General features: G+C 41.6%; 1 protein-coding gene across 6 annotated transcripts in view; it reads left to right on the top strand.

Moving 5' to 3' along the window:
• Positions 1 to 14,075, top strand: part of TPP2 (tripeptidyl peptidase 2) — a 75,231-nt gene that overhangs the window by 40,145 nt on the left and 21,011 nt on the right. For all 6 annotated transcript variants that reach the window (XR_009346847.1, XR_009346848.1, XM_059143795.1 and 3 more), the window contains 11 exons: positions 1,474 to 1,622; positions 3,249 to 3,364; positions 4,112 to 4,280; positions 4,986 to 5,143; positions 5,422 to 5,498; positions 7,362 to 7,468; positions 9,055 to 9,209; positions 10,553 to 10,669; positions 10,909 to 11,009; positions 11,609 to 11,705; positions 12,534 to 12,671. Coding sequence is in view for 4 of the 6 variants with exons in the window: in XM_059143795.1 (XP_058999778.1) it covers positions 1,474 to 1,622; positions 3,249 to 3,364; positions 4,112 to 4,280; positions 4,986 to 5,143; positions 5,422 to 5,498; positions 7,362 to 7,468; positions 9,055 to 9,209; positions 10,553 to 10,669; positions 10,909 to 11,009; positions 11,609 to 11,705; positions 12,534 to 12,671 (1,384 nt within the window). In the remaining 2 variants the exon portion in view is untranslated. The remainder of the gene's footprint in view (positions 1 to 1,473; positions 1,623 to 3,248; positions 3,365 to 4,111; positions 4,281 to 4,985; positions 5,144 to 5,421; positions 5,499 to 7,361; positions 7,469 to 9,054; positions 9,210 to 10,552; positions 10,670 to 10,908; positions 11,010 to 11,608; positions 11,706 to 12,533; positions 12,672 to 14,075) is intronic.

The following is a 14,075-nucleotide window of genomic DNA, read 5'->3' as shown; positions in this document are numbered from 1 at the left end:
CTTCCCCTCTGTTCAGCGGGGAGCCTGCTTCCCCCTCTCTCTCTGCCTGCCTCTCTGCCTACTTGTGATCTTTCTGTTTCTCTAAAATAAATAAATAAAATCTTTTTTTTTAAATTTACCCTAAATCTCATTGTCTGTGATGTGTTTGAGTGACATTTTGGTGCACATTCTTTTAGGCATTCTCCTGTGCGTAAATGGGATGACACTGTTCAGGCACCTTTGTAACCTTTTGTCACACAGTAATTACTGTATAAAAATCTTTACAGGTCAACATATTTTTAACAGTGTTTAAGATAGTCACTAAACGGTGTGCCACCAACCCGTTGCAGGAGAAGGATCTGATTTACATTGCTTTCAGCTCTCTGTGACAATCTGAAACCAAATTGCACTAGTATTCTTAGCCAGTGAGAAGAGTAGTCCAGTCAGTTGGAGAAGAGTGGTGGAAGGGAGAAGCCAGCAGCTTTTGTGGGGAACTTCCGGCCACTCTTCAGGGAGGACGAAGTTAGTGGGTCATCATCTTATTCCTTTACTTGGGGCGGAGGGCAGAGCTTGTGTTTGGTGACTAAAATGGTGATGTGCTGTGTGGACATTATCTCATTAGCCCTATGGAGTCAAGAGCCCTCAGCGAGGGGCACTTGTGGACTTGAGCCATCCAGTATGACAGCCATGAGTCACGTGAGGTTAGTCTGGATTGAGATGTGCTCTAAGTATGAAATGTACATCACGTATTTAAGACTAGTACCAAAAAATATATAAATTAACTCATTTTTTCTACTGATTACATATTGAAATTATATTTTGGCTATTTTGTGTTAAATAAAATACATTATTAAAATAAGTTTTATCAGTTTCTCAGTCGCTCTTTTTAAATGCGGCTATTGGAAACTTAAATGCCCTCTGGGGGCATCTGGATGGCTCAGTCGATTAAACCTTGGGCTCAGGTCATGATCTCAGGGTCCTGGGATGGAGCCCCGAGTTGGGCTCCGCATTCAGCAGGGTGTCTCCTGGTTCCTCTGCCACTCCCCCTGTTGAGCAACGCACAGACGCAAGCGCGTGCTCTTTCTCCCAAATAAATTAAATCTTTAAAAAAAAATAAATGCCCTCTGTGTCCCACATATTTCTCTTAGACGATGCTAGAACTTTAGACAAAGGCAAAGCTTCTACTTATTGCAGACAAGACAAGGTGGATTCATCAAGGAATCTAAGCAATGACATTTATTTATTTCCCTCCAAAAATATACCTGATAACCTTTTGCACTTATATAAACATACAAGATTCTGTTCTCTTTTAAGGAAGATAATTGCTACATAATGGGGAAATAGCTGTGCTGTGTTTTTTTTCTAACTAATTGCAATACTGCAAATTATACACGGCATTGGACTCTAATATATGTGACAAGTGGCCTTTTTTTGAATGCCCGTGTTTATCCGGTTCTCACCTTCGTAAGCAAACTTGAATGGCTTTTCATTCAGTGCTGATGGGGCCCTTGGAGTAAGTATCAGTGCACCAGGCGGAGCCATCGCTTCTGTTCCCAACTGGACATTGAGAGGAACTCAGCTAATGAACGGGACATCCATGTCTTCTCCCAATGCATGTGGAGGCATCGCCCTGATACTTTCAGGTAAGGACATTGCTTAGTGCTCTACGCGGCCTTACTACTGTTTCTAAATTCCAGGAAACAGATGGTGAATTTTCAGTGTATAGCATAATGTGCGGTCAGGCAGTAGCCATAAAAAATAATTGAATAAATTTCTCTTACCTTATTGCAGACAGATATTTGTGTTTTCTGAAATTCTCATGGTAAGAAAATGTGTGGAATTAGTCATGTCCATGTTTAAGATGGAGAATAATGGTGTGATAATAAGGATTTGGATGTGTGGTCATTCGGTTAACAAATACGTTTATCTGCTGTTAATGACTCTCAAGCATTATTTTGGCTCGAAAGTACCTGCCCATGTGGAATTTATCATAGCTGTGGGAGACAGACTGTGAATAGAATTTAAAATGAGTTTCTATCACATGTTAAAAGGCAGTGACTATGCCGTGGGGATGGCTGAGTTGGGAAGGGAGGTGGGAGTTTCCAGGGTGTCGTGTCGGCGGCTCGCGGGATTGAGCAGGGGGCGTCGGCATTGACCGGACATCAGTTACGGTCACCAGGTTGTTGCAGAGATTCCACCTTAGGAACATGCCTCTCGTGAGGTCCCAGGACTCTCTGCCTTCATTTCTGGTTTTCCTAACCCTCCCCAGATCTCCTGCTCCTTGCTCCTTGCTCCCATCCTTCTACAGCTTAGTCTCTTCTGCCTAGAATTCTTTGGTGCCAGTTTTTGGCCTTGCAAACCCCTGTGCATTCTGGTAAGACGAGACTCCTGCTCCTTCCCTGATAGAGCATCACCTTCTTTCGGATTCTCACTGACAAAATTGGCCACTTTCTTGATTGACTGTAAAGCGCCATAGTTTCATGTTTGTTTTGTTCATTTCTTACAATATCATAAATGAGCATGCAGTTGATGAACTCTGGAGTGGACAGGAGTGCGGTATTCCTCATCTTTTCTCTCTAACAACAGAGTTCAACACAGTTGACAAGTTGGTGGCTTCCACATCTTTCCCACAGAATAGTCACTCCCATTCTGGCTACTCCCGGCATCACCCAGGAAGCTTTTAATCAGTACCAGTCCTGAGATTCAGTCTCAGAGATGCTGAATTAATTGAGCTGTGGTCGGGCCTTGGCATCTTTTTTGCTGGTTCAGGTTCCCTTGGTGTCTTTAGCAGAGCCAGGTTGATTAGTAGGCGGCGACCATATCATTTGACCAGCTGTGTTGTTAAGATTCTAAGTAATCTCCACACCCAACATGGGGCTCAAACCTACAACCCCAAGATCAAGAGTCACGTGTTCTACCATCCAAGCCAGCCAGGTGCCCCCTTGACTAGCAGTGTTTTTAAAGAAAATGTCATTTGAATGCCTTCAGGTATCTGCTTCACACGTCTCCATCACCTTTGCAGAGCGCTCACTAATGCCCTTATGTAATGCGCACGCAGCAATTTTTGTTTAATGAAATCCATGTGCTATGCCAGCAGTTTGAGTCAGGCTGTTGTAGTTCAGTTTTTCCAAAAACATTAAGAAATGAGGGTTGAAACACAGGATGTTAAAGCCAGAGAATGTACATGTTATCTCTGCTGGTGTGAGGGAAATGGTTTCACGGAGCAAACTCTCTAATACTCCTTTCTTGCTTTTGCTTTTCCATTTCAGGTCTGAAAGCGAATAACGTTAACTACACGGTTCATTCAGTCAGAAGAGCTCTAGAAAACACTGCAGTAAAGGCTGACAATATAGAAGTATTTGCCCAAGGACATGGTATTATTCAGGTAGTGTTGTTTTTATGAAAAATGGATTAATCATCAAGATTCGGTCTTAGCTATTACTGGATAATATTTCCTATTATAATGGTGATTGAGTTTATCTAATTTTACATTATATGACCATAATAGTTTCTGAACTGGTAAGCAAAGAGGATATGAAATCCGATTTTGTAGTTAAGTCGAATCTGTTTCAGTAAGAGAGAACTACAATAGACCTAAGACGCGTGGAGGGCAGAAATTCGGAGCAAAGATGTCGAGGGCAAAACCTGTGAATCTCATGGTGTGTGGAGGAGTTCCTGACTTTGGTCACTTGGGGCTAGCGGTGTGGAGCTGGGGGTGAGTGGTTGGGCTGGTGTTTTGTTTGAAAAGGTAGAATTGGGGGCGCCTGGGTGGCTCAGTGGGTTAGGCCGCTGCCTTCGGCTCAGGTCATGATCTCAGGGTCCTGGGATCGAGCCCCATATCGGGCTCTCTGCTCAGCAGGGAGCCTGCTTCTCTCTCTCTCTGCCTGCCTCTCTGTCTACTTGTGATCTCTCTGTCAAATAAATAAATAAATCTTTAAAAAAAAAAAAAAAAAAAAAAAAAAAAAAGAAAAGGTAGAATTGCCCTCTTACTTGAGGTTACTATGTTTAGAGGCAAATGTAGAAACTAGCTTTTCACCTGTACCTTTTCACAACTGAAATTAAACTAGTAATTTATAGCAATGTTTTCTTGACCCAACCATTGATACTTTATTGTTTGTGTTCTTTTAATTAGGTTGATAAAGCCTATGACTACCTCGTTCAGAATACATCATTTGCTAATAAATTAGGTTTCACTGTTACTGTTGGAAATAACCGCGGCATCTACCTCCGAGACCCTGTTCAGGTGGCTGCACCTTCAGATCATGGCGTTGGCATTGAACCTGTATTTCCAGAAAATACTGGTGAGTAATAAATGGACTTTAAGCTGAAGTGCTTACATTTGTGATTTGAGTGAATACTGTGGTATGAGAGAAATGCCATTTGAGTTGATGTTCTGTAGAGAAACATGAGTCGACAATATTATTTTAAAATCATACATAGTTTAAGGGGGTTGGATGTGGTGGCGAAGCAGGAATCCCAGTGTCCTCACAGCTCAGCCTGGTAACCACTGAGGAAAACAGTAGCCTGGGCTGTCAGTGACCTAGGGTTTTACCGAATTTGGGGTAGTCAAATGTCCAGTTCCTTTTCTTTACCACTCTTAATACTTGGGTGTAAGAGAGAGTTTTGGTTGGAGATTGGGAAGTAGAAGCAGCCAGGGAGAACCACGGCTCAAGGAGCTGTAAGCAAAGTAGTCACCAGTTGCACTGGCGTCTTCCTTTCAGTCAGATGCTGTTATCTGCGTGCGGTAATGACAGATTCTCACGAAAACGCCTTGTTTTAAGGCTACAGCCATGTTGGATAAACGTGTGAACGGGTCACAAGTGCCCTAAGATGTCAGGAAGGTTCTGGGACTGCTTTACTTAAGCTGTGTTTTGGAACCCCAGGCCCTAGTACATTTTACAGCTGATTGAACTCATCTGCTAGATTTTAGGAGCGGATTGAACTTTTTAAAATGGAAGAAAAGGAAAAAAGTACTAATCTTTAATTTTTGGTCTTTTTCATGCTAGAAAATGCCGAAAAAATATCCCTTCAGCTCCATTTAGCTTTAACTTCAAATTCATCTTGGGTCCAGTGTCCCAGCCATCTGGAACTCATGAATCAATGTAGACACATCAACATACGTGTGGATCCCAGGGGCTTAAGAGAAGGATTGCATTACACAGAGGTATTGGTGCATCCTCACTGCTACTTTCTAAATACTCTTGAAAGCGTGTAAAAGTACCTGGTGTGGCAGGCAGTCCGTTTCCCTGTCGGTCTGAAATGGTCAGGGGTGGTTATGCATGCACTCGTTGATGTGCTGTGACCCAATGCCAGAAAAAATGGCATCAACTTGTGTTGAAGATCTTTACGTTTTAATGTCAGATTAACTTACTCTGAATAGGTGTCACTTTTTTTTTTCTCTCGTAAAAGTGTATGGCTACTGAAACTTACTCTCTTTTCAAGGTCTGTGGCTACGATATAGCATCCCCCAATGCAGGTCCTCTGTTCAGAGTTCCAATCACTGCCGTTATAGCAACCAAGTAAGTAATGAGGTGCCAACAGCTGACTGTCACATGTGATTTTTTAATGGCTATTTATGGAAATAGTGTGAACTTTTAAAGATGGATAGAGCAGAATCAGGTAGCTGGGTTTTAGTTTTGCTTCTTGCTTACAAAGTTCAAGGTGCCATGTGGTCTTTCTATTGCTTTTTGACTGTGAGATCCCAGAGGCATCTCCCGTGCCCTGTGCCTGCACCGAAACTCCATGGAGCTGACGGTGCCCCCAGCTGCCTGGCCGTCCGCAGGACTGGGCAGGATTACTTCGTCCCTCTCCCCTCCCCCACCCCCTCCACCGTTGTAACCCCTGTCTGTGGGATCACTGTTTTCTCTGGTTCTTGCACTTCTCCTGTCGGTTTCCAGACTCTCCCTTCCCATCTGGTCTTCCGCCCCAGGACCAAGGAACTCTGCTCTGTCCTACTGCTTCCTGTTTAAAGTATATCCTGCCCAGGATCATGCTCTCTCAGATAGCGAACAGCGGTCCCCGAGAGCCAGCATTTCCTGTCACCTGCCCGCCAGACTGCACCTTTGCACTCGGTCACTGGTGCTGGCACTCGGGCTTCCTCAGGCTGGCTCGTTCCTAGTCCTCCCCGATGCAGGGAGGCCCTTCCTGCTCCTTCATGGCGCGTCGTACATGCCAGTGGCACCAGCTTGAGCTCGGACGTTGTCAGGTTTCGTTTACCCCACGTAGGGGGCCGCTCAAGGCTCAGGGCCTGTGTCCTACCAGTTCCTCCGTGGAGCCCGTTATACAGTATCTTCAGAACAAACCAGACTGTCCAGTAGGTGGAGGACGAGAGTGAGATGAGAATCCCGAGGACAATGGGGAGTTCTCAGTGAATGGTCGGTCCCGAGTGGGTGAGCTGGAAAGCAATCATCGCGCAGCAGGTGTCAGCCCATAGGAAACGTGGGGTGAAATTCGGGAGATCAAGAGTGACATACCCATGTGGAGAAATTGTAGAATGCTGAAATTCTCAGGCAGATTTTCCAGTAGGATATTAGACAAGATAATTTTTAAGATTCATTAATCTGCTGAGATATCGTCTCCTTCAGGAAGCTTTTCCACGAACCAAGTACCTTTTATGTTTTTTCCACGAACACTTCCTGTCCACCCAGAGCATATCACTTTAAATGTTTCTGGTGGTTTTCTGTCCTCGTGAAACTGGCCAGGGCAGCGGAGAATGTTGTATTTGTATATGTTGTGTATGTATTTGTGTTATATGTTGTATGTAGTATTTGTTGTCTGTTGTATTTGTAGCTCATAACAGTGCTTCATGTAAACACTAGGTGCTCATTAAGTGTTTGTCATACTGATTAGAATTTGTCCTTTGCATATTCTCTAGTTTTCCGTAGTAGAATGTTACACGTTTGACCTTTGTGTGTCACTGGTTTCCTACAAAAGTGCTATGAAAATAGTTTTCTTCTTTCCTTTGTCTTTTATGGCATGAGGTGTTCTGGAGCTGTACAAGGGGTTTAATGCCAATCTCAGAGCTGGAAGACAGTATCAGTGACACGAAACATTACCTTTGATTTTAATATTTAGGACTCATGATAGTTCAGATTCTAATAGGGAAATCCTGTGAATGAGGGAGCTGTAAATTGTGTCTTTTAGACAAATTGTAATATAGACAAAAAGAAAAATAATCTACACTGGGCTATCCAGAACTTATATCACTGCTGACATGTTGCAAAAATGAGATAATGTTGTGCGCACTGTTTTGTAACCAACTTTGAAATCCCTGTGTTTCTTTCTGATCAACGGGTAAGATCTAGAGTACCAGTGGGCTCATGATAATAAAGCCTTTTTGGGTGACAGCTTCTCATTTAGCCATTTTTTTTTTTAATTTTCAGAGTAAATGAATCATCACATTATGATCTAGCTTTGACAGATGTACATTTTAAACCTGGTCAAATTCGAAGGCATTTTATTGAGGTTCCTGAGGGTGCGACATGGGCTGGTAAGTAAGATTTGAGTCTGTCCTGACCACTTTCTTCATCTGCCTTCTATCTCTGCTAGGATTATGTCCACAGGACGTTTGTATGTCTCTAATCTGTGCTTTTGTCATAACAGTACTATATCTGACACCCTATATTTGCTGTTAAGTTTGAAATATTCTAAGATCTCATACTCCTTTGCACTGGTTCTTACATCAAATCATCCAAGTTATCTGGAGATGTTTTAATATTCAAGGTTTTAACTTAGTTTAGAATAATACCTTATCTGTTAATGATCAGAGTCAAGAGTTGTATTGTTGAACTACTCTGGGCTACCTAATGCATTTAGGGCCCCATGGAATTGTTGAACAGTGAGCTCTGATAAAATGTGCATGAAGAATACTAAAGGAAAATCTATGATTAATTAATATTGAATCTGATATCTTTTCAACAGTAAATGCCAGTAATTATAATGCTCTAATTATGACTTGGTTGGTATTGAAAATAATTAGTTTTTTTAAAATAGGAATTTATAGAATAATCTGGAATGGATGTAGCTCAGAGCTTTCAGCAGTCAGATTAGAAATGCACCGGGAGAGAGGGAGGACAGGGGAACATTGTGTTCAGAGGGTCTAGACTTGGACTTACAAAGTAAGTTCGAGGACTCTTATGTCCAGCATGGTGACTGTAGTTAACTATTCTGAATTATGTGTTTGAAATTTGCTAAAAGTCAGATCTGAAATAGTCTCACCACCAAAAAAAAAATTGGTGTAAGTATGCAAAGTGATGGATGTGTTAACACTAGCCTTACTACAGTAATCATTTTACAATGTCTATGTATATATCAGATCTTCACAGTGTACACCTTAAGCTTGCTGAACATTATTTGTCAGTTGTGTGTCAGTAAAATGGGGGATATAAAGCAAAAAAAAAAAAAAAAAAAAATGTACTACAGATGTATCCTATTTCAAATAATTAGAAATACTGTCCTAACACTAGATTTTTTATTCTTAGCAATTGATTAGGTTCACAGAGCTCTGCGCCCACTTGACCTTGTGAACCAGAGACGTAAGCCTTGCTTTAAGTTCCCTGTATTAGAGTGGGTGTGCATTAGATAAGATGCTCATTCTGCTTCACAGTGAGTTTGGTTTTGTCTCCAGCTCGGTCTCAGAATAAAGCTGAGGATGTGTAGTTGATGGTGATACTTTCTAGAAGTAGACAGGAGGGAGAGACTAGGAAGTTACCACTGAAACTGAATAAATAGACATGGAATTTAGGCATCCTCTTTTATCAGGAATTGGTTGGTTTCTAGCTAAAAGCAAGTTTCCCCATAGCACAGAGGGGCAAAGGGTTATAAAAATGACCTGATTAGGGTCATTGTGTCCATCCATGGACACCTGCTGTTCCATGGTGTTTGGAGCATAGCGGTTGTTCATTCTGATACTGATTTGTTTATCTTCCTCCCCTTTCATGTGACTCTTTGTTTTTAAGGAAATATGCAGATTTCTTTTGAATATATCATTTTATTCTTGAGATGTTGCATTTTAAAGAGCTGGAATGCAAACAGCCACGTGTCCGTTTGCAACCCGGCTTCCTCTCCTCATTGTAGAAGTCACCGTGTGTTCGTGTTCCTCGGAGGTGTCAGCCAAGTTTGTTCTTCACGCGGTACAGCTCGTGAAGCAAAGAGCATATCGAAGTCATGAGTTCTATAAGTTCTGTTCCCTTCCAGAAAAAGGAACACTGACTGAAGCTTTTCCTGTCTTAGTAAGTTTTTAATTACCAATTTGAAATCCCCAAAATGATTTCTTTCTTTGATTTTTGGTATGGGCTAAGCCTGAGTATTGGAATTTGATTTCACAGTTTGTATTCAGACTGTACTGGGGCTGAATAAGTGAAGTAGGAAGGTGGGTAGTCTCAGTGGGATACTTGAGACCAAGTCGGAGGTAAATATGAATCATTTGAACTCTTCAATAAACATAGTCAAAGGAAAGTGCTGGTCTGCTAGATTGTGATGGCTTACACTGCAAAGCTTGATTGGAACGGTTTCCTCATCACACAGGAGATTATTTCCTTAAGTTTAAGATTGTTCTGCTTGTTATTTTATTAATGCCCAGCTGTCAAGACTGCCGGAGGCTGTTCTGCTGTCTAGGTAAAGCTGCCACTGCTTCCCACCAGAATGGCCTCAGTGTGGTGGGTCCCCACCCTTTCCTGGGCTGTATTCTTCTTTCATGGGAGTGGAATGCACTGATGTTCTTTCTTTCTTTCTTTTTTTTTTTTTTTTTAAGATTTTATTTATTTATTTGACAGAGAGAGAGGTCACAAGTAGGCAGAGAGGCAAGCAGAGAGAGAGGGGGAAGCAGGCTCCCCGCTGAGCAGAGAGCCCGATGTGGGGCTTGATCCCAGGACCCTGAGATCATGACCTGAGCCAAAGGCAGAGTTTTAACCCACTGAGCCTCCAGGCGCCCCTGATGTTCTTTCTTAAGCCTGCTGCTTCATGTGGTCACGCAGTGCTCCCATCTTTCCTGTGTCTTTTAGGTCTCTGATGACTGCTGCTCGCGCTCTGGTCTGTTAGTGTCCTCTGACCCGTCTTCAGACTTCATAATGTACTGATCACTACAAAACCTAATTTAAAACTCAGTACTAAAGACAGTTTTTGTTTTTAATTTTTGTAATAGGGAGAAAGATGTAAAGGAGCATAATTTCATTTTGTTTTGATTGCCGGGGGGCTCTGAGCCCCAAACTCAGCTGTGGGTGTTGACTGTGCCTCATGGAGCTGTGGTGCACCTTTTTTTATCATTGTTGTTCTTATCATTTTTCCTTTGGTCTGAAGTTTTTATTCCAGTTTGTTTTCACTATTATTTTGTTGTGTGCTCCCAAAAACTGCCTCCGATCTTCTATGACAAGCACCGTAGGAGCAGAGAGCTGTGTATTTAAGCGCCTGTACTCTGTCTTTGCAACTGTAATTGTATAACTCCACGCACAGCTGTACCAATAGGAAAAGTCTGAAAGCTAGACTTGCTTTAAAACACTTACTATTTATATTCTGTAATTTGAAGGAAAATGAGAAAACAGATTTACATATTTGTAATTTTTATTGTTCTTTACAGGGTGGGAAAGCAATTGAGTTTTGCATTGCTCGCTGGTGGGCAAGTCTTAGTGACGTCAATATTGATTATACCATTTCTTTCCATGGAATAGTGTGTACTGCTCCTCAGTTAAACATTGTAAGTTCCACATTTCCATCATTTTTAATGTCAGTTATTGGTGTTATTGAAAAATAATCTCACTGGTTTTATTTAAACGTTAGTGGGGCAGTGGTTCTGAAATAACAGTAGTCTTTGCTCATGGACGCTTATAAACTTGGCATTACAGAGGTTTATTTTAGGTCCAAATGTTTTTTTTTAAAAATGTGGTTTGTTATCAGTAAAGTTTGAGAACCTAATTTAATAAATATCTTTTGTAGCATGCATCGGAAGGCATCAATCGTTTCGATGTTCAGTCCTCCTTGAAGTATGAAGATCTGGCTCCCTGCATCACCCTGAAGAGCTGGGTCCAGACACTGCGGTATCATTGATGTGTTAGGGCTGCCAGTGTCGCGCATCGGCGTGGTGGGAGCGGGGACATCTCTTACCCTCTTACACTCTGTACATCATCTCAGTGCTGGAGATGAAAATGCAGTTTCGGACTCGCAGCCTAGGCATCCTGGCAGCTCTCTAAGACGCAGCCCCAGCAGTAGCTTTGAGCCTTAGGTAGCAAGTACGTGAAGCTTTCAGTGTGGCATCTGCACAACCCCTCCTGTGACATGTCCTTGCCATCTGCAGTTTGTGGACAGGAGGCTGCAAGTCAAAACCTGCCTGGCCTTAACACTGTTAGCGCTTGTTTCCCTAATGTTGGGATCCGGTTTTGTTAAGAGCTGTTTGTGGACACTTGAAAATGTTTCCATAATATTGCAGAATTTAAACTAAAGATTACGTATTGCCATGGTTCAGTCAGTAAAGAATTCTGGAAGCTGATGATGAAAATATTATAAAATCTACCAAGAAGGACAGAGCTTAAAGATGCACATTGTCACATTTTGCTGTGTTATAGATTGTTGATTATGTTTATTTCTCTCAGTAAATGAACTCCTGAATCACATTACTTCTGCATTTGTCTAATTACAGCCCACTGAGTGCAAAAACAAAACCTTTAGGATCAAGAGATGTGTTGCCAAATAATCGTCAGCTTTATGAGATGGTCCTGACATACAACTTTCATCAGGTGGGTGTTTATGTAAGAAAGAATAACCTCAAAATGAACTTCTGTATTTTTTTCATGAATCATAAAGTCAAAAACGGAAGGACAAGGAATTCAGTATAGGTGTGTGTGTGTGTGTGTGTGTGTGTGTATGTGTGTATGTATAAAATAGAGGCAAGTAATTAACACTGGTTAATTTGGAATTAGTCTTTGGGAAATTATCATTTCTGATGGTCCAGGAACTATTCGGGTCTGAAGTCATTGACTCTGATTTAGTGGCAACCTGGCCGTTGGGCCTTTGAGCCTTAGTTTTTGTACTCGCCTATTCAGAGGTACCTGTCCAGTGGTCGATGTCTCATCAGTGCCGGATGCTGTCTGATTACGTTACTGGGTTTGGTGGTTTTCCTCTGAGGCAGGCGCTAAAACAATGAGAAGTCAGAATAACCCTTGAGTTGAATGAGCGCTAAAGGTAGTTGAGGCTACTTGTAAATGTAGAATCCAAGAGTTTATGTAGGATCAGTAAGATTTTGGTGAAACTCATTGAAGCATAATATGAATTTGGTTTTAATGTTGAGATGATTGATTTCAGTGAATTGTCAAATTTCAATTTTATGAAGTGATTAGAGGTTCTGAAGAATATTTATCAATGCTTAAAAATAGCTAGGTTTGTATTTTTAAAATCTTGTGAAAGAAAAATGCCTTTAATTAATGCCAAAGTATTGGATGTTCTACGTTTTAAAATTGGTTACCAGAAGAAAATGTTTTTAATACTTGTAAAAATATCATCAATAACAGTATTACAAATCTACATTAAAAATCATATAAATCATATTATTTATTGTTTTTTTATAGCCCAAGAGTGGGGAAGTAACTCCAAGCTGCCCGCTACTTTGTGAACTACTGTATGAATCCGAGTTTGACAGCCAACTGTGGATTATATTTGACCAGAACAAAAGACAGATGGGTTCAGGAGATGCCTATCCACATCAGGTATAAAATTGGCAGTGATTTTTGGAATTAACTGAGGCTTTCCCTGAACTAATGAATCTCTGATTTCTTATTTATGATGATTTTGGTTTTGTGGATTTAGGTGTTTTTTTGTTTTTTGTTTTTCCTTTAATGCAATAGTTTTGTATTTGGTTCTTTGACAACTACTAGAAACTCAGTTAGTTGTCTTGACAGCCTCTCAGCTGTGTAGGTCAGCTAAATCAAGTTGTGGGATAGAGGAGTGCATGGATGCAGCTTGCGAGCACTAGCCAGTATAGCCGCTTTTTTTTTGTTGTTTTTTTAAAGATGTATTTGAGGGGGTGAGCAGAGGGCGAGAGAAACTCAAGCAAACTATGCACTGAGCTCAAAGCCCAACACAGGGCTCAGTCTCCTGACCCCGAGATCAGGTCCAAGCTGAAACCTAGAGTCAGACGCTCACCGACAGCGCCACCTAGACACCCCTGGTGTACCTTTTAATTTTAATTATTTCTTCTTTCTCCCCACTGCTTCCACCACATGAAGGCTGAGAGCAAATCATCTAAGATGATATTAGCATCTTGAAATGATCCATGGTCTGAACGGGATGAAACGCACTGTATGGCAGTGCCAAGTGTTTATTAGAACTTCCAGATTGATTTCTTCCTGAGACAGCTGTGTACTCAACACAGTGCTTGGCACTATTGTATGAAAGGAGAAAAACTTTGAATCACGTAGGGTTTTTCGTTTGCTTTTAAGATTTTATTTATTTGAGAGAGAAAGTGAGTGAGTGAGAGAGAGATCACGAGCAGAGGGGGCAGAGGGAGAGGGAGAAGCAGGTTTGCCACTGAGCAGGGAGCCCAGTGCGGGGCTTGATCCCAGGACCTTGGGATCCTGACGTGAGCCGAAGGCAGATACTCAACTGACTGAGCCACACAGGTGCCCCTTAATCATGCAGTTTATAGAAGTTTCATCCCTGATTAATACATTGTCACAAAGAAATGAGGTGTTTCCTGTAACATGTATAATTTTATGCCAAATAGTGAAAATAATTTGTGCAGGTTTTTTTCAGTTAACTAGTCAGGGAATGATTTCCTTTAAGCCGGGTCACATCACAGTACAGACTGGGTTATTGCAGTGCCATTACTTTGTTGCTTTTAAAATCTCAGAGGAAACGGCGTGCCGTGCTCCTGGCAGGTTAGCTAGGAGGAGCCGAGTGGGTCTGTGCTCCTCCATCTCTGCCGGTTCCGTCTGTGATAAAGAGGTGTGTGGCACTTTGGTTGTGACATAAAGATGACCAGTTGTGTATACACACGTGTATATATTTGTCTTAGGTGTTATATTGCTCGTTTTGGTGTTGTTTTATTTATTTTTTTTCAAAGATACTATTTATTTATTTGACAGAGACACAGAGAGAGGGAACATAAACAG

Source organism: Mustela lutreola, chromosome 13, assembly GCF_030435805.1.
Source record: "Mustela lutreola isolate mMusLut2 chromosome 13, mMusLut2.pri, whole genome shotgun sequence".
Lineage (NCBI taxonomy): Eukaryota > Metazoa > Chordata > Mammalia > Carnivora > Mustelidae > Mustela > Mustela lutreola.
The sequence above is the reverse complement of the archived record's forward strand: the minus strand, read 5'-3'. Positions and strand labels throughout refer to the sequence as shown.